This window comes from Ipomoea nil, unplaced genomic scaffold (genome assembly GCF_001879475.1).
Source record: "Ipomoea nil cultivar Tokyo-kokei standard unplaced genomic scaffold, Asagao_1.1 scaffold0715, whole genome shotgun sequence".
Taxonomy (NCBI): Eukaryota; Viridiplantae; Streptophyta; class Magnoliopsida; order Solanales; family Convolvulaceae; genus Ipomoea; species Ipomoea nil.
Window position 1 is genome coordinate 724,516 of NW_017617143.1, and position 25,736 is coordinate 750,251.

A 25,736-nucleotide genomic window follows, 5' to 3' on the forward strand; every position below is an offset into this window, starting at 1 on the left:
CAACACGAGAGAAGTAGATCTTTATTTGATTCACTTTATCTTTCAAGGCATGCAATGTCATATCTATCCTCTTTCGTCAGGAATCTTTCTAAACATTGGAACTTGACGTCTTATTGTGTTTAGTCTCTCATATGGAATATGTCTCATACCTCGGTATGAACACTCATTATGGCTATAAATAGACACTTCTTATGTTGCCATGGTCATTCAAGTTCCTCACAATGGATAAAGGAAAGAAAAAGGTTTCCTCTACTGTCTCCTTGCCGAAAAAGGACTTGAAAGAAGTCCAAGAGATGTTCAAATCTCTCAGTTTATCATCTGAACATGGAGAAAGCTCCCATGGTTCGGTTTCTAAGAAGCTCCCTTCGAATCTTCTCCAGAATGTGTCGCCTCCACTTGGTTCATCCATCCCTACGATGAATGCTTTCAAAGATGATCCATCTTATTTAATTTGGAAGAACTTCTGTGAGGAACAGATCCAAGAGCTCGAGGACCAGCTGAGGAAGAGGGTGAAAAGAACTTAAGGGTATCTCTATCTTGTGTAAACCGAGAGATAAATGTAATATTCATCATCCATGTTCATCTGTGTAATAACCCATCTCTCTGTACCGTGTGTGCCTCTTTGTTTTTTAATGCATCTATGGTTATAAATTTCGGCATCTCGAAACTATCTCTCACCCGAGAGTTAAGTAAGTTGGTCACAATATGAATTCAAATCAGATCACACATCTTGGCGGTTACTTGGGATTGAGGAATTTCACCCTAACCGTTAGATTAAATTGATAATGGTGATCGTGTGGCCACAAATCTCGGTCCACTAACCAATGCTCCTATGTCAGTTGATGCGATGCGCATTTAATGGAGATGTTTTGTACTCGAGTACCTTTCTCTCTCCTATTTAATGCGGAATGATCAAAATTGATCTAATACTGGGCTTATCAGATATACCTGCCGTATCAGTTTTCCTGATTGGTCGAATAAGAGAAGACCAACCTATTCAACTTCAAGAAAAATGGCCGGGTTAACCATTAGAATTTCTTGGTTCATTAGAAAACTTTTGTAACATCCATTCCTATAAAAACCTAAATCATCATCTTCCCTCCTACTTTTCCAAAATTTCCTCAACACTTCAAGTTTGAAAATCTCTCAGAAATTCTCCAAGTTTCAAAACCTCTCAGGAACCCTCTTCCCAAGCATTGAAACCCAGTTTACTCATATTCATATCTCTAAAGTCATGGCAAAATCATCCAAGATACCAACCTCCGATGCTGAACAGGAAACACCCTCTACAATGGTGGTACCAAGCTTCTCGACATCCGACATTAACTTCATAGAATCTAGAGTACCATTCATCATTGGTGGCAGCATGTGGGATGCTCATGGGTTTCTGGAATATGTTCTTGACCGCTCTTTTGTAGAAAAAGTGATCAATCTTCTCAAGGAAAGTGGCTTGTATACTTTTGTTACTCATTTATATACATACTGGTTTCTAGTAGATGTCACTCAGTTTTACCTGAACGCAAGTGTTTCTGCCGATGGATCGGAAATTACCTCTGAGGTAAATCGCATCGCCATGGCCCTAACCGTCGACGACTTGAAGAAAGCCTTTTCCTTTCCAGACCGAGACAAAACCTACCATCCGATTTCTCTGGCTACTACTACGAGCAGAATGCCTTCTATGAGAAGATAAAGAACAAGCAAGGACCAACCGAGATTTCCTGGCCTATAAAGAAGAAGTGGTTACGAATGGACTATGAGTTTACAGTTGATATTTTCAACAAAATAGTCAAACACAAGACCTCGGGAACCGATGATGTCACAAAGGACAAATTCAACATGCTGCATGCATTTCTCGGGGGATACAAAGTGGATTGGTCGAAGATTGTATTCAATCAACTTCGCCACTTCATAACGTATGGTCGTTCCTCACCAGGGGATATTACCAAGAAGATAGGTTTTGGCTTTCTAGTTAGTCATCTTCTCGCCATGAAGAAAATCCCTCTACGAGCAGGAGTTTCGCCTGGGCGAAAAGTGTGTCACATGAAATCAAAACCCACTGGCTATGACAAACAGAAAGCATTGGAGCTTGGCTTGCCGTTGGACTCAGTGAAAAAGGTGAGAAAGTCCAAACGAACTAAAGAAACAGATGATGATGTGCCCAAGGCCAAGAAATCAAGAAAGGACAAAAGTTCTTCTGCACTCGAAACAGAAGAACCATCTACTGCTCAACCCGAAGTATTGCCGAAAGTTACTGACACAGCTGAGCCCATCCTTGAGATGAAATCCCCCTCGTCAATTCAACCTGTCTCTACACCCACAGAACCGTAAGCAATCACGAAAGAAGTCTCTCAAAAGACTCCACAAATTTCATCAACTGAACCCGTCATAATTGTTGATTCCTTCGAAGAAGAAGACGTTGCCTTCTATAGTCATGTGAAGACCTCAAAAAGCCACTTTCGGCCTACCATTGCCAAAGCAAATGAAATCATGACGAAACTGGCTCCTCCTCCTAAGTCAATATTACCATCTAAACTGAAGAAGAAGCTTGCATCTTCTCAGGGGGAAGAAATGAAAAGAAAGGACTCCAAAAAGAGAAAGAAGAGATCAAAGAGCTCCGAAACTTTGAGGAAATCCTCCTTACTACAAGAACCCATCCAGGCAGAGCAACTCAACACGAGCTTAACACAAGAACCTGCTGCGATGGAGAAGGATGCTCAAGGATCTCAAGCTCTGGACGACCACTTAACTCTCCCACAAGAACCTGGCGTGCCAGAAGAGACGAGAGAAGTGGTCACTAAACCGACTGTTGAAACAACCCTCCCACAAGAACCTACCCGAACAGAGCAGATGGCTCCCATTCTAACACAAGAACCTGTCAGGGTAGACGAGGATGAAATTGCACCACATCTTTCGAGTCACTTAAGTCTCCCACAAGAACCTGGCCAGCCAGCTGAGGCGAGAGAAGTGACTCCTCCGATTGAATCCAATCCGAAAGAAGCTCTACCCGAGCCTGAAGTCTTACAAGAATCGGTCATACCCGAGAACTCTCAAGCGATTGTATCTGTACCCGAAGCTGTCCCAATTCCCCCATCAAAAGATCAACTGCTTCGAGAATCCATTGAGAACGACTTCAACTGGGTCATGCAATGGCAGAAATGGCGAACTTCTTCATTACAAACTTTTCTTGAAATGTTTGAAGAGATGAAGGATGAAGAAGAGTTTGCTCTAGAGTGGATCGGCACCAAAGACATTTATGAAGCGTTGCATCTTGAAACCATCAAACGTGTGTACTCCTACAAAGTGACCCATCGCACTCTGGGGAAAGAAAAAGCGCCCATTTGCATTGAGCTAAACAAGCCGCCATTGGATCCAGCATTCGTTGAAGAAATGAAAGAATTTCGATATGCTCTCCTCTTGTCAAAAGTCAAGACAGAGTTAGAACGAACTCATCAGAACAATCCAGCATGCAATGTCAGCGGACTAAAAGATGACGAAGGAAAGGAGATTGAACATGAAGACGAAAGATCCTCCGAAAACGAGAGAAGAGAAGCGAACTCTGATTTGGATGAAAATGCTGATGAAGACAAAGGTACTGATGAAAATCCTGAAAATGAAGAAGATGATGAAGATGATAATGAGAAATCAGGTGATGAGCAGGATGACTCTCATGGCCATGATGGAGATGATGATGATGATAAAGGAAAAACTAATAACAATAATCTTGGTGATGATGATTCAGATGACGATGATAATGATGATGGCGATTCAGACTATGATAATGAATCTCCTATCATAGGCAACACCGAAGATATACCTGAACGATCACCTATCCCTAGCTCATCCCCACCAAAGGAAGACCCAACTTGTGAGTTACCTCTCGCCATACTACCTCCTCTCCCAGATACAGCTCGTGATGACAACATGGATGCATCACCGCGTGATGAAAATCGGGAAGCATCACCTCAAGCACCTGACCAAGAGCCTGGCATGGACTATCTTAGTCCCGAGCACATCATGCACCAAATGCTTAATGCAGTCTTTAATGCTGAACTCATTCATAAGCAATATCTGCATCACTGAGAAAAAGACAGCCAAAACATAGCATATCTATCTGCAAAAGTGGACCGCATGATGCAAACAATGTCTCGTCCACAACCCAGCACCTCCATTCCGGATACTCAAGATAAGCTTGCACACGAACTCAGTCAACAACGGGCAATCCTTGACAAAATTGCTAACGAACAACATGCTCTCAAACTTACTCACTTCGGTCTCAAAGAACGAGTGGATCTTGCTTGTACAAAGATAGATCTCGGGCATGACAACATGTTTCAAATGGCTGAATATTAACTCACTATGCTTGAGTACATCAAGGATGTTCTTATTGCAGTTCAAAGTCTGACCAGATTTTTTGACACCCCGTGTGATGATGCCAAAAAGGGGGAAAAGTCGAGAAAGGATGATGACAATGATGAAGACAGGAGTAGATCACCACCACGTGGTGATGAATCTAGAAGAATCAATGAACCCTCTACGAGACATGAAGAGAGAAGAAACCCCCCTCCAAGGAGCACGAGATCACTACCTCCAGGATCCAGATCTCGACAACAATATCCCTCCAAATCCAGACAACAACATTCGGTGAAACCCTGACAATCCTTCGGATCCAACTCTGAATTCTCATTTTCCGGAAAAACGAACAGAAGAAAAGGAACCTTTACCAAAAGCTCATGCATAAGGAAAATGTCACCATGGATGCAGTAGGAAATTTCCACACGTACCAACCATATGAAGAAGGGAGTGGAAAGCGTTTTGAAGGGTACAACATACCAGTGTGGATGAAGCTAAGAAAAGAGACAATTACTTCAGGCAAGTTCATCAGACTCAAAGGAATGAAGAGATCAAGAAAGCAAATCGTGAACTTTGGAACAAGCAAGAAGAAGCGAGACTTGCTAGAGAAAAGGAACTGGCCGAAAGAGAAAGAATCAAAGAAGAGATAAGGGATGTCACGAAAGTCAAGAAAAATGCTGAGCCTGGAGTCAAATATAATGCTGCCTTCAAAATTCACAAAGAATCTGGAAAGAGCTACACCGAAGGAATGCACTCATTTGAACTTATTGCATGGTGGAATCTCGGCATAATTGAAGGAGAAAACATCCTCGAAGCATACAACAATTACGTGAGCAGCAACATCAAAGGAGAATATGAAGATATTGTCAAAGAAAGCTCAATCCAAAAATACAGAGAGCATATCAACCGAGACATCGACATGAAGAGGATGCTCAAGAAACAGAAAGAGAGCGATGACAAGGAAAGAGAAGAAGCTCAGATGCAGAAGGCGGAACTTTTAGAAATGTAAAAGTTTCTTTTCGACAGTTCCAGTGACATTATTTTGTAAGTGTTTTGATCTCTATAAAAGTCTCATTTATCTCAATCTATCGTGTCTTTATCTAAGTTATCAGCTTTGATTACTTGTATTGTCCTACATTTATTAAAAACCATATGTAAACTCTTCTGTATGGCTGTTGTGAAATGAAAAACCCTTTATGAGATTATTATCAGCCTTATAAGGAGAGTATAAGTTTTGGCATCATCAAAAAGGGGGAAATTGTTAGGAACATATGTATTAGGATTTTGATGATACCAATGTAACTTAGAAGTAGACCCCTAACTTTTTGTCACCTGTTTTGCTACCTTCGTTTTAGACGAAAGGTACCTTAACTCACTATGTAATTCGTGTTAAGCTAGACAAACACACGAAAACGAGTTAAGATTTTTTTTAGTTTGGTCTCTCTCAACGAAAGAAGAGCAGTTCGATGAAGCACAGTCTCATCTCTACTAGACAACGAAAGATAAGATGATCTTCTACAATAGAAAGCAGAAGCCGAAAGAAGCCTCCTGATCTAGAGACCTTTTTTGGATGTCAAGACAACTCATCTTCTCTCAACTCAAGAAGAATGTTGTCAATATGTCTCATCTGAAGATCATCCTAGGAATGAGAGCACACTTATCAAGGTGCATTAAATGCCACAGTACTACTTTTCAGAGCTAGAAGTCAAAATAAGCAAAAGTGCTTATCTCCCACGTCTATATAGTACAACTGCATTTAATGAAGCAATAAATGCACAAGGCTCTCCGGTTATTAACCACTGGATCATAGGTTTGAAATGTCATCTCCCTCCAACGGATGGATTTCTTCTCACCTATAAATACCCATCTTCTTCATGATAGAAGTTGCTGGTTTTTAGAACAATCGAACACTTATTCTCAAAAGCTCCTTATACTAAGAACAATCTGTCAAGCTTTTGAAATCCAGTTATTCAAGGTGTGATATTTGAAGAAGGCATATCTGATTTCATTCACACAACCTTTAAGAAGTCTTGCAACTTTGTACATGCTGATTATTCATCAAGTTACCAGCCAGTCGAGACTTCACCGTGTTGGAGAAACTCGAAGATTATTCACATCCAACCCTCAACTCTGAAGAAGACGTTGATAGAGGCGGAGTAAACTCTAGGAGTTGAAAAACCTTCAAGTAGCTGTCCGGCTTAGTGATCAAGGAAGCTATCTTGGTGTAATTTGTACTAGGAGTGATAGTGCAAACCTTTCACAAGTTGTGAAAGAAGAGTGGAATAGGCACAGTTGGCCGAACCACTATAAAAATCTCTTGTCTCTATCTCTTTACATTTCAGCACTTTACTTTCGTGCATCGCATATCATATGACTCTAACCGAAAGTCTTCTAAAAGATCAAACAGTGCAAAGAAACTTAAAACTTACATCACATATCCGTTGCGTAATTACCCCGAAAGGAGTTATTTTCGTGAAAAATGAATTGAGTCTATTCACCCCCCCCCCCCCTCTAGACTCTCCTTTCGACCCTACCGGGACCAACATTATTTATTGTTATAGCTACTACTTTATTTAATTTAATAAGAGTATAATAAAGTGATGTACATACTTTTAATCAACAATAATGAAATCATTGATTTTTTTTTTAATTTACATTCGTTGTTGAGACAAATTATTTTGAGAGTTTGTCAATGACAATTGTAACAATTCCTGTCAATAGAGGATGATAATAAATAATTCAAAATATATAGTTACAATAGATATTGTTATAATGATATAGTAAAAATTAAATTACAAATTTCTTTAGAAGTTTTCATGCATTGATAAAATTCTGATGTGTAAACTTGTTCAATTGGAGCCAGTGGGATGTCAACATTATCAATCCGTTAGAAAATGGTCCTACCGTTTTAGAGTCCAGGTGTAATTGTATTTATGATCAACAACTTTGTGGTTAGGTCGCGCAGGCCTGACAATGATGTAAGAACAATTGTGTCCAATTAATTAAAAATAATAGTATAATATTTGTAAAGTAATGTACAATTGTATCATTATAAAAATACATACAAAAATATTAATACCATAACGACTTAAATCATGGCAATAATCCAAAAGTATAATTGAAATATCAAATATAAGTAATGTACAATTGTACCATTATAATTTATTTTTTAATTCATAAAAATCAAATGATTTTTAAAGTTCTTGATTTTAATCTTTGATGCGTAACTTTGAATGTTATGTATTTAGCCGGACTAATTATTTGAACAAAGTTTATGTTAAATTTTATATTATATATTTTTTAAAATATATTTTAACATATTCGTAGTATATGTTTAGCAATTATGCCAACTCTAATCGGGATGAGGTTCGAACCTAAAACCTCTCTTATAGAAATTAATAAGGTAAAAATAATAAATAGTTAACGGAATGTTCCGTTACTAATGTTTATACTAACGGTACGGAATTTAGGTTTTTAAGGGAAGAAAATAATATAATAGAGGGTAAATAAGGAAAATTATTTTAAAAAAATACTAAAATCAAAATAATGTGAACCATTCATTTTAAGAAACAATACTACCGACATTTTTTTGTTCCAGTTAAGGACGTAATATTATTGACTCTTATTAGAATTGTACATATTATATTAGAATTTTTATTTTATTTTTAGATTATGAAAGAACTTTGAAATCATTATCTAAGGGTAAATCCCACTTCTATGTAATATATATATATATATATATATATATATATATATATATATATATATATATATATATATATATATATATATTTATATATATATATATATATATATATATATATATTGTAAAGAGAGAAGATAAATAATCACATTACAAGACCATGTGTGACAAAAGAGGTCAAAGTACTTACAGGGTCCTTGTACAATAGAGTTTTGTTCAATTTAGTCCTTATACCTTTATTTTGTTCAATTTAGTCCTTGTACTTTCAAAAGTGGTGCGATTAAGGACAATAGTTAACAGTGTTAATATTACCGTTAGTTTAGGGTAGGTTACGTGGCGTTGCCGATATTTATATTCCTACTCATATATTACTTTACAAATATTAAAAATTAATTATTTTTACCACTAATATATTAAATTAGTATGCCCAAAATAAATAATTACAACCATTTTCCTAATAATATTTGGACAATTGTCCTTAGTTTAATCACTTTCTAAAGTAGATGGACTAATTAAATTGAACAGAATAAAGGTACAAGAACTAAATTGAACAAAACACTATAGTATATGGACTTTATAGGTACTTTGACTGACAAAAGAAGGTGTTGGCCGAATTTTTATTTTATTTTATTTGGTATCTGTATTTAACCCACAAGAAAAAAAAAAAAAACCTCTGCATCATATCATCTAAAATATTTTGGGGCATTCCGAGAATTGAACTCAAAACCTCTCACACCTTAAGCAAGAATCATACCACTAGACTAAATGCCCTCTGTTAATGTTAATCTCCTCATGTGTTTTGATTAATGCTTTTATTATATTTAGTACATTTAGTCATCCACATTGACCATGTCGGAGATCATAACGAAGATAATGATCCGAACACAAATTTCAAATTATACTAAATTAAATACTATAAGTTGACTGGAGGAGGAGAGTATGTATCGGCTTGCACTATACGATTACCAGATTGTCAGTCCCCACTTATGGCCGAAGCACTTGCGTGTAAGGAAGTACTATCATGGTTATGGGCTCGTGGAGATCACTCTATACAATTATTCACGGATTGCTTGACACTACAGCAATACCTCTCACACTCAGCGACCTCTCTTAGGTCGTATGTTGGCTATGCAATAGATGCCTGCAGGGCGCGTATCGTTACTTTTAATTTTTGTTCAGTTACTTACATTCCTAGATCAGAGAATTATTTAGCTCATACGTTAGCTTTACCTATTCCAAATCAGCCAGCTACTATGTATTGGGACTCTGTCCCGCCTCATGCTATTTCGCAGTATTTTGAATAAATGCCATGACGGCTCCTTTCAAAAAAAAAAAAAATACTATAAGTTGGAACATGAATCTAATATATATCCAGGAGCCATTAGAGTTGGAAATAGCAGCCAAGTTTTCCTTTAATTTGCCATCAACATAATTGGCAAGTGGCCAGAATACATCTCGTGAAGTATGGCAATCCATCACCACGACGCTCGGGTCCTCCACTCGCGCCCGGTGCCTAAACTTTCTTGGGCAGTTCTAAACCCCCCGGCAAGTTAACAGCTCTCCGACAAAATTTCTGGGACGTGCGCAACTACTGATCGAAGACCTCTCATTGGCTGGTCACCCGGTTTCATTAGAAGAACAGAACTTGTTCGTAATCCGGGGGCTTCGGCCGAAATATAGACAAATGGCTGTGTCGCTCACGGCCTCGGGGAATCCGGTCTCGATCACGCAATTATCCAATTTTTTGCAAGCACAGGAGTTCATCCTTGCGAATGGTGGCTCTCCTGCCGCAATGTATCTCTCATCCTCTCAAACCAATGTGGTATTGAAAGATATCTTTAAAAAATTAAATTCCTTAAGGGCAATAATGACACTTTTTTGAGTATTAGAGATTCACTCAAATATAAAATTCTTTCAAATCGTCCCTAAAAGACGAAAAGCGAGCGAGGGATATTTGAACTAAACAACACATGATAGTCTAAAGTATATGAGCGTAAACTTAACCAACGACATGATTTTGCGAGTATGTCTAATGACCATCCAATACACTGTTTAGTATTTGCTGCACATAAAAGGCCTTCTTTTTTAGCTTCTCATACGCAAAAGATATGCATGTCAATATGTATCCCACAAGTCTTTGGTATGAGGAGTCTAAGCTCACAAATATACTTGGAAGAATGTATCTAATGAGTACAAGGAGTCATACTTTTAGGAATTTAAGGTAAATTCGCGATATGGTTTTGAAAATATTGTTGTTAATTCTTGAAGCTAGAATGTTATTTAATTTTTGTCAGTAACCTTGCCCAATGCATTGACAGACAAGTTCACAAAACATTTTTAGCACTAAGCTAGCAAGCATACGCTATACAGATATGGTCTCCAAATTCAACGTGAAACGAACTTCAGCTAGGAGGCCAGCTTGTGTAGCTGAAGAAACATGGCGCATTTGGGAGGCATATTAGGATAGGCCTGACGTGAAAGCTAAATCTGAACAACAACGCAAGAATAGAATGAGTAAGGTGGAAGGACCCGGTACGAGATGTTCTCGACATACTGGGGGATCTAGATAAGCTATTGAGCATTATCACAAATTGGTAATACATTTAACTTACAAATTTATTATTTGTATATATTTTACAAGTTAAGTATTATTTCTTGAGTGCTTTGAGAAAATGTACAAAAAGAAGAATGATATGTTTGTTGATGAGAGGTCAAAGAGAATCGCTGTAAGTATAATGTAACAATCATATATTGTTAAATAGATAAAATTCTTATATGCCTTTGTATACTTCTTTTATTTTGTATATGTTTTTAATTGTAGGAAGAAATAGAATCACGACATGCTACTGCAACACAAGAAGCTGAAGGGTCAACTGAGCCATCAAGTATAAACATGTCACAGCTGTATGTGGATGTTGTTGGCGGGGTAAAAAAATAACGTATTTATGGCTTAGGGACTAAGGCATCCTCGTTTATCAACAAGAATAGCGGTGGTTCATCTGCTACTTCACAACTTCAACAAATGCAGGCTCAGATTACAAGTTTGATAGATGAGTTGCGTCGCAATGGGATGTTATCCAGTTCTATGCCACCACCTCTAACTACTCAAGCTGAACATTCAGCTAATTCAAATGATGAAATCTTAGGAGATGATTAGATTATGTTTATTAATATATTTGGTACTGTTTATAACGATGTAACATTACACAACGCTTTACTTTTGTTATTGTTATTGAGTATGAATGTTTTAATATAATATATTTTACAATTATATTATTCAAGTATTATATTATAGGTTTAATGCAGGTATGTGATATTAATTAGCAGGAAGATTTCTTTTTAATTTTTAAAATTTAACGACAGATAAATATTGTAGTAAAACCGTAGCTAAGTATGTATCTAATAAAATAAAGAAGGGCAACGAAATAACGACGAAAAAATCGATAGTTAAATTTAGCGATGGATATTTCCGTCACTAAACTGTAGCTAAATGGCATGAAATTCAAATAATAAATACAAATTAGCGACGACAATTTCCAGACGATAGTGACGGAAATTTTTAACGCTAAACGTAGCGACGGAATAATGCGTCGCTATTCCCTTGCAAAGTTCGTCACCAAATCGCCGTGGTAGGAATATAGCGACGGATATTTTGTTGGTTTAGCGACGGATGACGGAAATTTCCGTCGTTATTCTTTTCCAAATTTCGACGTCAAAACCGTCGCCGTGAGAAATATAGAGACGGAATGTTTTTGTTTAGCTACGGAAATAAATTGTGTCACTAAATTCTAGCGACGGATTTCACCAGTTTAGCGACGGAAACGGCCCGTCGCTATTTTCGTGTTATTCTATAGTATATCTTGTAAAGAGAAAAGATAAATCATAGTAGAAGACCATGTGTGACAAAAGAAGGTGTTGGCAGAATTTAACCATCTTCACTCTCCCCAGGAAAATCACCTGCATCATATCATCTTCAGGCGATTTGGTATAGTTGGTAGAGTATTTACGATATAAAAAAAATTTATTTGGGGCATTCCGAGAATTGAACTCAGGACCTCTCGCACCCTAAGCGAGAATCATACCACTAGACCAAATGCCCTTTGTTGATGTTAATCTCCTCATTTGTTCTGATTGCTTTTATTATATTTAGTACATTTAGTCATCCACATTGACCATGTCGGAGATCATAAGGAAGAATGCTTGGGCATTTTGTTTTTGTTTTTTTTTTTTAATGATCCTAGCTTAAATATGGCGGTGTTCTCACTCATGCTGGTAGAAATTAAAGCATGCAGCTAGGTACTAATCATCTATATATATGCATGCTTGATGCTTAATGGGTTTTGATCATTTTGTTTTTATTAGTGATTGAGTATTGATGAATTGATGATAATAGCTCAATCGTTATGTTGTGCAGCCGTGTGCACCATGCATCGTGCACACGGTTGCAAAACAACGCCGTTTTATTTAAAAAATAATAATTTCGTTCAGATCGTCGTTAATGGCGTTAGGCGGTTTCCTTTTGTATTCAAACAGTAGGATATATTCATAATTTCATAACTATATATACACAATTTCATAATTATATATCCAGAATTACATAACTATATGACCAAAATTTCATAACTATATATTCATAATTTGACAATAGTACATTCAGAAATAATAACTACACATTCATAATTTCATATCCATATATTCATAATTTCACAACTAGACATTCATAATTACATAACTCCATATTCAGAATTCTTAAAGTGCTAGTTCACAGAGAACCATATCCATAATTGCATAACTACACATCCATAATTTCAAAACTACACATCCATAATTTCAAAACTATATATCCATAACTTCATAACTATATATCCATAACTTCATAACTATATATATCCATAACTTCATAACTATATATACATAACTTCATAATTATATATTCAGACTTGCATACCTATATATTCATAATTACACTTCAATTTGAGTTTTTGTAAAAAAATAAAAATAAAAAAATTATTTGAGTGGTGGAGTTAAACGGTGCCACTAATGTCACGGTTACTCCATCATAGTAAACGGTGTCGTTTTACAACCGTGTGTACCATGCGGTTGCACAGCATAATTTGCTATAATAGCTGGCATGTACTGGGCCATTGAAGAAATTATTTCCTGTTTTTTAATAGTATGCAAAAAGGTGGCATTCAACAAATCAGATATAAAAAGTAATTAAGTACACCACTGTTCAATACAGAAACTTGAGAATTGAAAATCAGAGAAGCCATTGCATTGCATTACAAATTTACAATATAAGATAATGATCCCAACACAAATTTCAAAAAACTATTATATTAAATTAAATACTATAAGTTGGAACATGAATCTAATATATATCCAGGAGCCATTAGAGTTGGAAATAGCAGCCAAGTTTTCCTTTAATTAATTTGCCATCAATATAATTCGCAAGTGGCAATCCAATCACACGTACGAATTGAGACTACTCATCAAGATATATAATTAATTTTTTTCAATTCAACTTATGAATGGAAATTTTAAAGGAACTATCAAATTGGGCAAATTATTGTGTCCACCGTTATGTGGACCACGGTCCAAAACTACGTCATTGAATATTATGTGTTAGAATAATGTACATTACGTGTTAAAATAATATACATTATGTGTTAGAATAATGTACATTATGTGTTAAAGTAATGTACATTACGTGTTAGAATAATGAAACTTTTGGGTTAATATAATGTACATTATGTTTTAGAATAATGTACATTATGCTTTAGAATAATGTACATTATGAGTTATAAAAATGTATATTGCAGTTGGGCGCACAAAAAAATAAAATTAAGCAAAACGACATCGTTTTTGGTCTCGTTGTCCATACAGCTGTGTGGACCACAGTCCATGCAATAACTATTGGGTAAAGCCCCTAAAGACCAAGTCCAGCACCCAACCTGTCTCAAACAATGTGATGGCGGTTTATAAGGAAATAAGTTATGTCTTTGCTACTAGCTATAGTTTTTGGCATAAGTTGTAAGAGCTTCTAACAAGTTCTAACCAAGGCTCTAATACCATGCATGTAGTAAAATATTGAGGAATAGAAAAGGAAAACAATTGCAACTAACCAAGGCTCTATGTTATTCTAGATTTGTGAGCATTGGCAGCATAACATTTATCATATGGCTCTAACTAAATGAACGGAATTATGATTCTGCTATATCCAATCTTTTTTTTTTTTTTTTTTGAAAATCTGCTATATCCAATCTATTTATTCCTCTCTTACTATTTGGTTATGATTCATTTTAACTAAAATATGTATAGTAAGTACAAGGGAATGAGAGCAGAATGTTGAAACACAAGGATCAGAGTTGTGTCTGTCTATTGAGTTAACCTGACCCAACAAGTCCCATAGTCGGCTCCATCATCACGTGTCGCCATGTCGCCGACACTCTGATATTGAGTGAACCTGACCTAGGAGTTTCTCCAGCAAAAATCTCCAGATATCCTTGTTTGACCTCCACGACTATATCTGTGCCATCCATTTTCATTTTGGTAATAATGTCCTCCGACAAAAATTCTAATAATCTCGGTATTGTTTAGTAATATGCATATTGTATCGAGCTCTACTTATGTGCCTAATTTGTTTAGCTAGAAGCGGCCAGTGTTCACTGTAGACACAGAAAATTTGAATCCAACAAATGTACTGATAAATGGTCGGTAGACCGACGTTGAGGTTAAATGTTGGGTCAATTTAATTAATTGGATCATATAAATTAATTTAATTTAATTAGCCCAATTAGAATTTGATTTGAGCTACTGAATTAATTAATTGGCCCAAGCCCATTTCATATTTGAATTTAAATTATAATTATAATTTAAATATAGTATTAATTTTATTATAGTTGAATTGGATAATTATAATTTAATTTGAATTTGAATTAGATTATACAATAATGAACCTAGACTTGATTCTGGGCAAGGTTCTTTTTCTAGAATAATTAATTAATTAAAGGGGGAGTTTGTTGAGGAATGTTGGTTAGGTTTCTAGTATAAATAGAGCCTTCCTTTTCATTGCAAAACACACTTGAAAGCTTGAAAGCTTGAAAAACTTGAAGACTTGAGAGCTTGAAGGCATTGAGTAACTTGAAGACTTGAGGAATTGAGAGCATTTGAAGATCTTGAAGGCATTGAAGAACGCTTGAAGATTTGAAGGCATTTTTGTTGATTTTACAGGCAATTTGAATCCATTGCAGGTACTTTGGAGCTTTGCAGAATTGATTGTCTCGAAGATCTTGAAGTCTTTTGAAGGCAATTGAGGACCTTAAGGCAGTTTGAGTCCATTGCATGTGTTTTGAAACTTTGCAGGGCTGACGCTCGTTGTTGGAAGTCACGCCAATTGAATCCCGAAAGCTACGCCACTTAAATCCCGGAGGCACGCGCCACTTAAATCCCGGAGGCTACGCTATTTGAATCCCGGAGGCACTTCCATAGATAACGTCAGTGAAGAATCAGAGGACTAGACAGAGATTTTGTACCTGCATATTAAATTATACATACACTATACAAGGAATTTTGTGGAATATATACAAAGTTTACTTTTTTTTGTGTTTACATTCACTTTTAAAAAATTATGTGAATCTCAAAATTACCAATCCTGGTCTGAAGTCATTGAGTCCGTTATGGTTTATAGACCAAGGAGTTGCTAAACACTTACAAAATGGAGTGGATAAGATACCGAAAAATGAAAATGAAATTTGGGAAATGTTAGATGCTCAGCAATATAGCCTCCTTTAGTCTTTTTCTCCACAATTGTGGAATTGCCTCTGTTTAGGCCCTTTAAGACATGTTTAGAGGTATGGAATCAAGCTAAATACCTAAACAGTAATGTATCACTCAATTCTACAATGTTGTTGATAATTGACTTAACATGAAGAAAGATGGTATTGATATGGAAAATTTATAGGCAAAGCTTAAAGTTTGATAACTGAGTTTGGTACACTCATGCTTATTGGAAGAGCACCTGTAGAGCAACTTACCCAGTGATAGAAATTCATTGTAGTATTTTTCCTAACCAAATTAAGTTCAAAATGTGAAAGTACTCGGATTCAAATCCTTGGAAGCAACATTGTCTCATGAATCGTCGAGTTGTTCAAACGCCAATTGCAGGTAACCTCCACGCCAATTGTTCACACATCTACTTCCAAACAATATGCTCTAGTGACGCAAGGAGGTCGTGGACGAACTAGAGATCATGGTGGACAAAAAAAACACTAAAAATTGTGATTATTGCAATAAATTTGGACACACATGGGATCAATGTTTGAAACTTCATGGAAAACTAATGGTTACTTAAGTTAGTGTCGCTCAATCTCAACCGGGAGAACCAAGTTCTTGAACTATTTTCGCAACTGAATATAAAAAGTTTGTTCGATTTAAAGCCAATGCCAAGGCTTTCGGTGTCACCCCCGTAGCCCACACTGGAGGAATTCATACTGCCCTTATATCCCAATCTAGCCTTAGTGAACCATATGTTATTGATTTAGGTGCCTCTAAATATATCTATGGTAACTCATCTTTATTTTCTCATTTCATCAATTATAAGTCTCTTCCATCTATCGTTTTAAGTAATGGGTCAAAAAGTATTAACTACTGGAATTGGAAAAGCTTCACCCCTTCATACTCCGCCATTGTCTAGGATTTTTTAAATACCTAAATTTCCTTTCAATAGGGCAAATTTTAAAGGAACTATCAAATAGGGCAAATTATTGTGTCGACCGTTATGTGGACCACGGTCCAAAACTACGTCATTGAATATTATGTGTTAGAATAATGTACATTATGTGTTAAAATAATGTACATTATGTGTTAGAATAATGTACATTATGTGTTAAAGTAATGTACATTACGTGTTAGAATAATGAAACTTTTGGGTTAATATAATGTTCATTATGTTTTAGAATAATGTACATTATGCTTTAGAATAGTGTACATTATGTTTTAGAATAATGTACATTATGAGTTATAAAAACGTATATTGCAGTTGGGCGCACAAAAAAATAAAATTAAGCAAAACGACGTCGTTTTTGGACCCGTTGTCCACACAGCTGTGTGGACTACAGTCCATGCAATAACTATTGGGTAAAGCCCCTAAAGACCAAGTCCAGCACCCAGCCTATCTCAAACAATGTGATGGCGGTTTATAAGGAAATAAGTTATGTCTTCGCTACTAGCTATAGTGTTTGGCATAAGTTGTAAGCGCTTCTAACAAGTTGTAACCAAGGCTCTAATACCATGCATGTAGTAAAATATAGAGGAATAGAAAAGGAAAACAATTGTAACTAACCAAGGCTCTATGTTATTCTAGATTTGTGAGCATTGGCAGCATAACATTTATCATATGGCTCTAACTAAATGAACAGAATTATGATTCTGCTATATCCAATCTATTTATTCCTCTCTTACTATTTGGTTATGATTCATTTTAACTAAAATATGTATAGTAAATACAAGGGAATGAGAGAAGTGTAAACACAAAAAAAAAGTAATCTTTGTATATATTCACAAAATCTGTTGTACAGTGTATGTATAATTTAATATGCAGGTACAAAATCTCTGTCTAGTCCTCGGATTCTTCACTGACGTTATCTATTGAAGTGCTTCCGGGATTTAAGTGGCGCGTGCCTCCGGGATTTAAGTGGCGTAGCTTCCGGGATTCAATTGGCGTGACTTCCAACAACGAGCGTCAAGAATTTAGAAGTAATCAACCCTACAAAGTTTCAAAACACATGCAATGGATTCAAGCTGCCTTAAGGTCCTCAAACGCTTTCAAAAGACTTCAAGATCTTCAAGACAATCGATTTTGCAAAGCTCCAAAGTACCTGCAATGGATTCAAATTGCCTGCAAAATCAACAAAAATGCCTTCAAATATTCAAGCGTTCTTCAATGCCTTCAAGCTCTTCAAATGCTCTCAACTTCTCAAGTCTTCAAGTTGCTCAATGCCTTCAAGCTCTCAAGCCTCAAGTTGTGTTTTGGAATGAAAATGAAGGCTCTATTTATACTAGAAGCCTAACCAACATTCCTCAACAAACTCCCCCTTTAATTAATTAATTAATTAATTAATTATTCTAGAAAATGAACCTTGCCCAGAATCAAGTGTAGGTTCATTATTGTATAATCTAATTCAAATTTAAATTAAATTATAATTATCTAATTCAAATATAATAAAATTAATATTATATTTAAATTATAATTATAATTTAAATTCAAATATGAAGTGGGCTTGAACCAATTAATTAATTAATTCAATGGCCCAAATCAAATTTAATTGGACTCATTAAATTAAATTAAATTAATTTCTATGATCTAATTAATTAAATTGGCCCAATCATCAATCTCAATATTGGTCCAATAACACTTTAATCGGCCCATTTGTCGGGTTCAAATTTTCCGTGTCTACAAATTGCCCCATCGAGACTTGTCGGGACATGCCGTTTAATGTGCTTGGAGCGAAGGAGTCTCGAAATTTTAAATATTTCTTGAGTTCATCGTAAAGTTCCATGAACCCAAATGTAGGACTGTACATTTCGCGAGCCCAAATCAAAAGATTAAATTGGCACAATATATTCTAGTTTCACAAGCTCAATTATACACTTGAACATTCCATGAGACCAAAATTATGTTAATGACATGCTCTCCGTAGCATTATGTTAATGACATATTCCATGAACTTATGTTAATAACATATTCCACTATGTTGGGACTGCACCAGCGAAAATTCTGCGTCAACTCTTCTCTGCCATTAGTAATCATGCGAGGGAATAACGGAACTAACACTTAGCCATTAGTAATCTAAGCATCCGCATCAGTTGGGGAGAATTGAGGGATAATGTAAGAGTGATTAGGAAAGAGAATGTGGGGGGAGAGAAAAAACAAAAAAAAAATTAAAATTTTTAAAATAAAAAAATGCTGTAAACAGACGCGTCAGGCGCGCCTAGGGCTGTGCATAACCGAAGGAATCCAACAAACCCGCCCGGTCCGAAGCCCGCAACACAACATCCGACCCGATCCGTATCCGAAGAAGCGTTATCCAAACCGAAGGCTTAAACGACATCGGATTAGAGGGTTCGGATAGGGTAGTGTAAAATCGCATCCGACCCGCCCGAACTATCCGAAATATATTAGGGTTTGCACACCTCTAGTACTACACGACGTCGTATTAGCTATAGCTAAGTATATAAGTGTATGTTGATCAACTCATTTACCCTAGCTCTTCATTTGCGCAGTCGCAGACCTGAGACCTCAGCTTCTCTACTCTCTACTCTCTAGACTCTTCGTCTCTTCTCTGAGACTCTGAGTTCTCTGGTCTAATCTTCTCACTTCTTACTTCTTAGTTCTCTGATTCTCTCTGTTTATGAGACTCTAACTCAGAGTTTGATCTCTTCTCCTCTCTTGTTCTCCGTTAGTCTCTCTCTGAGTCTCTGTTACTTTAGAACCCTAGTTCTAAAGTCTGAATCTCTCGAATCTCAGACATCTCCGAGACTATGATAGTCCGATTGTCCAGTACTCCGGTGGACGGTGGTGGAAGCCCTTCTCTTGGTGATTACAGAGTAGAGACCCTTGTTCTCCGGGGAATATTCAGGGGAAATCAAGTAAAGCTGAAACCCTAGTTTTTATATTTATGATTTGTTGATTTTATTCACTGCATGTTGAGTTGTTTGTGTTGTATTGTGAATATGTTATATATTTTTTTTTTTGGAAGCTGTTGTAATCGCAAACCCTAGTTTTTTTTTTAATGTATGATTTGTTGATTTTAGTCATTGGCTAATTGAATGTTGATTTGTTTGTGTTGTATTTTGAATATCAGAATATGTTATATTTTAATGGTGGAAGCCCTAAACTGTGAGTTGTGATATACTGATATATTCTGATTATCTGATGTTTTGAATCTTTTGATGGTGGAAGCCCTTAACTGAAAAGTGTTGTGATTATCTGATGTTTTGTAATGTACTGATGTTATATTGTTATGTGATCTATTCTGAAATCTGAATTGTGATGTCCCTTAAAAATTTAAGGCTTAAATGTGAAATGGTGGAAGCCCTTAACTAAAATCCAGATAATGATGAACTGGATAAAGTTTCTGAATCTGGATTTCTTTGTGAATATGTTTATGGATGTATGACCCTTAAATGTTCTAAACTGTTTGTGCATAATGTAAATATGTAAATGTAATATTATGAAATCTTGATAGATGATGACACAAACAAGTGTCTGAATCTGGATTTCTTTCAATTGTTCGTATGCTTGAATGCTTGATCTGTTATTCTGTATGACAAACAATTGTTTGAAATCTGAATGTTGATGCCCATCTTTTTAGATGGAGAGCATCAGTCAACCTAGTTCTGGACCACAACCTTCAACTCAGGAGGGACAAGGACAACCCCAAGGCACTGAGATACCTCAGCAGCCTCAGGTGACTCCTGTTGTTCCACAGAAAAAGAGAAAAGAGGTTGAGTCCAGATCCAGGGTGTGGGAGCACTTTGTAAAGATATATGATAAAGAGAACAATCTGATTGAGGGGAGGTGCATATATTGTTCTAAGATCTTTTGTTGTCAGCCAAAAAAACATGGCACTTCATCTTTAAGAAATCATATGGTGGCCTGTCTTAAAAATCCTCACTCGAAGGATACAAGGCAGTCACTTCTGACTTTCAATGCTGTTTCATCCTCTGCACCAGGGTGTTCTGAAGGGGTAATGGGGGAATTAGGCACATGGGTGTTTAATCAGGAAACCATTAGGAGGGCTTTGTGTGAGATGATTATAATAGATGAGTTGCCCTTTAGGTTTGTTGATGGGATAGGGTTTAGGAGATTTATTCTAGTTGCCTGCCCAAGGTTCCAAATCCCTTCTAGGTGGACAGTTTCAAAGGATATTTTCCAAATATACCTAGATGAGAGATCAGTCCTTAAACAAATTTTTAAGGGTTGCTCCCAAAGAGTCAGCTTAACCACTGACACATGGACCTCTGTACAGAGGATAAACTATATGTGCATTACTGCACATTTCATTGATGATCAGTGGAAGCTCAACAAAAAAATCATAGCCTTTGTCCCTGTTTCATCTCATAGGGGAGAGTATATAGCCAAGGCCTTGGAGACTTGTCTGGTTCAGTGGGGTATTAAGAATGTTTTTACTGTCACAGTTGACAATGCCTCTTCCAATGATACTGCCATGGGATTTTTTAAGAGTAAATTGATGTCTTGGGGTACCACTTCTGTAAGGTCTAAGTACATGCACATGAGGTGTATAGCCCACATTCTGAATCTGGTGGTGCAAGATGGGTTGAAGTTTGCTGATACTTCAGTTAAGAGGGTTAGGGAAGCAGTTAGATGGGTTAGGAACTCCCCTGCAAGGCTAAAAAAATTTAGAGATCTTGCTGAACTTATTGGGGTGGAAGCCAAATCAGTTTTGCAGTTGGATGTTCCTACAAGATGGAATAGCACATATATGATGTTGAACACTGCAATCCAGTACTAGGCAGTCTTTGATGCCTATTTGGGAAATGATCCCTCATTTTCTGATGACCTTGGTACCTCTGTGCCTACTTTTATGGATTGGTTTAATGTGAACAGTTTGGTAACTCTGCTAAAAACTTTCTATGACATGGCTGTGAGAATTTCTGGTTCTCTTTATGTTACATCTAACACTTTCTTTAGTGAGATCTGTGATCTTAGTTGCATGTTAGATGACATGACTGGTAGTGAATCTGAATCTGAATCTGAAAAGGTAAATTCCATTCCTTAACTGAAATGTTTACTGTTTAACAAATCTGTATATTAACTAATGTTAATTATTTGCTTTTTTTTTTTTTTTTTTTTTTTTTTACAGGTAATGGGCACCCAAATGAAAACTAAGTTCCTGAAATATTGGGGGGACCCTGAAAAAATGAACTGTGTGATCTTCTTTGGCACTATTTTGAATCCTAGAGATAAGGTTGAGTACATGCCTGCCTAGTTAACTCAACTTTATGGTGATGAGAAAGGCAAAGCCTGTTTTGAGAAGGTCCAATCTGCACTTCTTGAGCTGTACAATGATTATGCTGCCACTTACTCTGTGGATGTGAACACTGAACCAGCTGCGGTTGCCCAACCTTCTCAAACTGTCTCTGTGAGTGTGCAGCCTAGTGCTGTAACTGTTGGTAGGCCACAAGGTAAGTTGAAATCTCAATTGAAAAGGCAAAGGATGGAGAGTGGTGGAAGCCTTAAACAGACTGACCTGCAAATATATTTGAGTGAGGCCATTGTGGAAGATAAGGTTGATTTTGATATTCTAAAATGGTGGAAGGTGAACTCTGAAAGACTGCCAATTCTCTCTAAAATGGCAAGGGATATTCTTGCAGTTCCAATATCCACTGTGACTTCTGAAAGTGCTTTTTTCAACCAGTGGTAGAGTGTTGGATCCATTTAGGAGTTCCTTAACTCCTAAGATTGTGGAAGCTTTAATTTGTACACAGGATTGGTTGAGATTACCAAATCAACCTATTCAAATTGAAGAAAATATTGATGATTGTGAAAGGCTTGAGAAAGGTAATAGTAGTTTACTTAAATACTTTCATTATTATGTATTTATTTTATGATACTTATTATTATGTATTTCTTTGTATGATAATTAATATGTGTTTTTTATTTGCAGAGTTGCCAACTGGGGTTAGGACTGCTGGAACTTCCCTACCAACCATTGCAGTAATGTTCATTCATTCTGCTCTCGGTTTTATATTTAGTTGTTATTGTGTTCTCTTAGAAAATTAGATTATCATTCTGTTTTTAGTTATGACTTATGAATTCAATTATGTAAGTGCATTTTAGTGCCCCAGCCCCTTCCACAGTTCCACTTGATTGAACATTTGAACATCAGGTTACAGCTTGACAGGTATGTGTAGTAGTATGGGCTATGACGATGCTTCCACCTTTGTCTGAATCAAAGGACTTGGGGTTGGTATGTTGCTCAAGTTTTGGATTTAGTTCCAAAACTCTAGAAGCAATTTCCCTCAAATCTTAATGATATGAAACAACAGCAATCTGAGCCTATTTTGGATTTTTGAGCATAAAATGTTAAATTGTTATTCTTTTCAGTTTTTTTTTTTCTTTTTGTTATTTGTTATTTGTTATTTAAATTTGCACCTTAAGTAGGAAGATGAGGAATGCTGAGTTGCTGTTGCTGCATTTGGTTTTTGAATGGTGCCTTAACAGCTTATTTTTTGAGAATTTGAATCTATAAACTGTGTTTTTATTTTTGAATTGTAACTTGTAAGTTGTAAGCTGTAAAGTTGTTAGCTTCATTAACTTGTAACAAGTTACTTGTTAGCTGTTAGCCTTATAGGGGCATTAGGCATAGCCGAATAGGGCTAACTTTTTAGTTGTGATTTGTGAACTTGTGATTTTGAAGTTGTAAATTGTTAACTACTAGTAGTAGTTAATACTTACTACTTAGAAATTAACAAGTTACAACTTATTTAGTGTTGATTTACTTATTCAGTAGTTAATTTGTAGTTTTTATGAATTTTTAATACATATCCGATTTAGTCCGTAATCCGATGCAAACCGTCCGAAATCCGATATTCATATATCCGGTAAGTTTACATTTAGAAAATACACGGATAGGGTTTAATAGCTATAATCTGAAAACCGATCTGATTTCCATTCCCGAAAACCGAACCCGCTCGAACCGTCCGATGCACAGCCCTAGCACGCCTGACGCGTGTTGCACGCGCCCGGCTTTGAACTCTTTCTGCGTGAAACGCGCTTAGAGCATTCACATCAGTTGGGGAGAATGGGGATAATGTAAGAGTGATTAGGAAAGAGAATGTGGGAGGGGAGAGAAAAAAAAGAAAAAAAAAGATAAAACTGTTTTTTAAAAAAAAATTAATTAAAAGACTTGTCAGCGCGCCTGACGCGCCACACGGGCGCGTGCAGTGTTGTGCGCAAACGCGCACAACATCTGCTTGTTTATTTCTTTCTTTTTTTCTTTTTTCTGACATTATTTTGTGTTTTGCAAGACAAATATCTCCACAAATAACCTCACCCCACATTTTTTATTAACCCCACCCAACATAATTGTTCTGACATTAACTCCAAATAAACCACAGATGTAGATGCTCTTAGTAGCGCTTGTCCTTTAATTTTTTTTTTTTTCTGCCATTATCTTGACATTTGCAGGAGGATTATTTTTGTATTATCATTGCTTCCCATCTATTGAAGTGCATATTAGTGTACTATTATCTCCCTATTATGCTTTGGTGTGGATGCTCTTCTCGTACGTAATTTCAGCACATAATCAACTCTAATTATCCAACAACTTCATTCAATCAGGATAGCATTAGGAGTGTAATCCAATCTTAACACCTCCTCGCAGTACACTATAAATACTGTTACAATCACCCCTAAACCCTCAGCAATCAACGAAATAGAGACCAAGGAAGAACAGCTCTGCTTCTCAACCAGGTAAATTTCTCAACTTTGTATCTTTCTTTTCCCATATACTCAACTTTGTATCTTTCTTTTCCCATATACATTTTTATTTTCAGGGATGGAAGTACATACGGCTGCATAAGATAAAACAAGAGGGAGCTGGGAGCAAGCATAAATGTAGGAAGCAATTCTGGGAGCGCTTGATTTTTTGTTGTAGGAAGAATTTTGCCAACCTTAAGGAACAATGAGCAACGTGAATGGATCGCCGGAGCTTTGCCGTCTGTCAAAGGCTCCTCGTTGCTGCTCGTGATGTCTTCTTGCTTTACAGGATGGAAGCTCACGTCCAGACGGAGACCAGAGCCTGCTGCTCAATCGTCGACCGCCGGAGTTCGCTCTGACGCGCCGCTGGAGTCTTCTTTTTTTTTTTTTTTTTTTTTTTGTCAACAGTATGTACTGGAGCCTGGAGCTGTCCCTACGCGATTCAATGCTGGGTCTGTTGGAATTCCTCGCCATCCCGTGGAACAATCATGATCGCGGGAACCACCGTGTTACAGCCGGAGCGTGAGTTTCCACTTGCAGTGCCCAAGTCATGTCACTGACAGAGTTCTCCGCTGGATGTCGCCGGAGTTCTTTACCATTGCAGGTCGCATCACCGGAAAATTTTGTGTTTGCAGAAATCGCTGGAGGCCGTCGGAGTTGTTGAAGGTCGCCGAACTTTTAGAAGTCGATGCCCTCTGTTCATCTCTGCTTCTCTACTGCTTGGATTTCGATGCTACTGGACTTGCCGATTGTTGAGCCTTTCGGCGGAACTTTTCTTCTTCTTTTTTTTTTTTTTCTTTTTTTTTGAAGTTGCTGGAGTTTGTTCTGATGCTGAAATCTCCGAAGCTCCTTGCTGAAGTTTGTTTGTCGCCGTCATACTACGATCGGAGAAAGCTCCATGGCTCAAATGCCCATTTTGCTTTTCGTTTTTTTTCAGAGGTCACCGGAGTCCTTGAAGGAGAAGATCGCCTAGCTCTATTCCCCTCCGTGGGTGGACGTCGCTGGATATATGCTGGTTTTCTCCTCTGTTGTAGTCCTGCTAGAAGATGGAGGCCTACCAATCTAATGTGTACCGCAAGTAGGATGGTGGACTCTTGTTCTTGGAGAAACTAATGTGATAATGTCGACGGTGCAAAGATGAAGCTCAGAGTCTGAAACATTCATCTGTTCGAGATCTTC

At 36.8% G+C, this 25,736-nt stretch overlaps 2 protein-coding genes and 1 non-coding gene across 3 annotated transcripts; 2 read left to right on the forward strand and 1 right to left on the reverse strand.

The window, feature by feature from the left end:
* The first annotated feature begins 2,487 nt into the window (after window positions 1-2,487).
* On the forward strand, window positions 2,488-4,080 carry LOC109176603 (surface protein-like). The gene has a single exon (XM_019326057.1). It carries the CDS (start codon window positions 2,488-2,490, stop codon window positions 4,078-4,080), a length of 1,593 nt encoding a protein of 530 aa, XP_019181602.1.
* Window positions 4,081-12,080: 8,000 nt separating this feature from the next.
* TRNAP-AGG lies at window positions 12,081-12,152 on the reverse strand. Its single transcript has one exon. It is a non-coding gene; the product is annotated as a tRNA-Pro (tRNA).
* Window positions 12,153-19,594: 7,442 nt separating this feature from the next.
* Window positions 19,595-25,313, forward strand: LOC109176604 (zinc finger BED domain-containing protein RICESLEEPER 4-like). The gene is made up of 10 exons (XM_019326058.1): window positions 19,595-19,702; window positions 20,428-21,581; window positions 21,684-21,837; window positions 22,066-22,464; window positions 22,565-22,637; window positions 22,744-22,818; window positions 22,917-22,980; window positions 24,635-24,642; window positions 24,736-24,928; window positions 25,121-25,313. The coding sequence occupies exons 1-10, from the start codon at window positions 19,595-19,597 to the stop codon at window positions 25,311-25,313; spliced, it is 2,421 nt and encodes an 806-aa protein (XP_019181603.1).
* The last annotated feature ends 423 nt before the right edge of the window (window positions 25,314-25,736 follow it).

Bases quoted from the DNA above. Each gene is read 5' to 3' on its own strand.
- LOC109176604 (XM_019326058.1), top strand. From the start codon at position 19,595: ATGATAGTCCGATTGTCCAGTACTCCGGTGGACGGTGGTGGAAGCCCT. The intron at 19,703-20,427 runs GTAAAGCTGAAA...CCATCTTTTTAG, and splicing joins GAATATTCAGGGGAAATCAA to ATGGAGAGCATCAGTCAACC. The intron at 22,819-22,916 runs GTTTTATATTTA...AGTGCATTTTAG, and splicing joins GTTCATTCATTCTGCTCTCG to TGCCCCAGCCCCTTCCACAG.
- LOC109176603 (XM_019326057.1), top strand. From the start codon at position 2,488: ATGACGAAACTGGCTCCTCCTCCTAAGTCAATATTACCATCTAAACTG.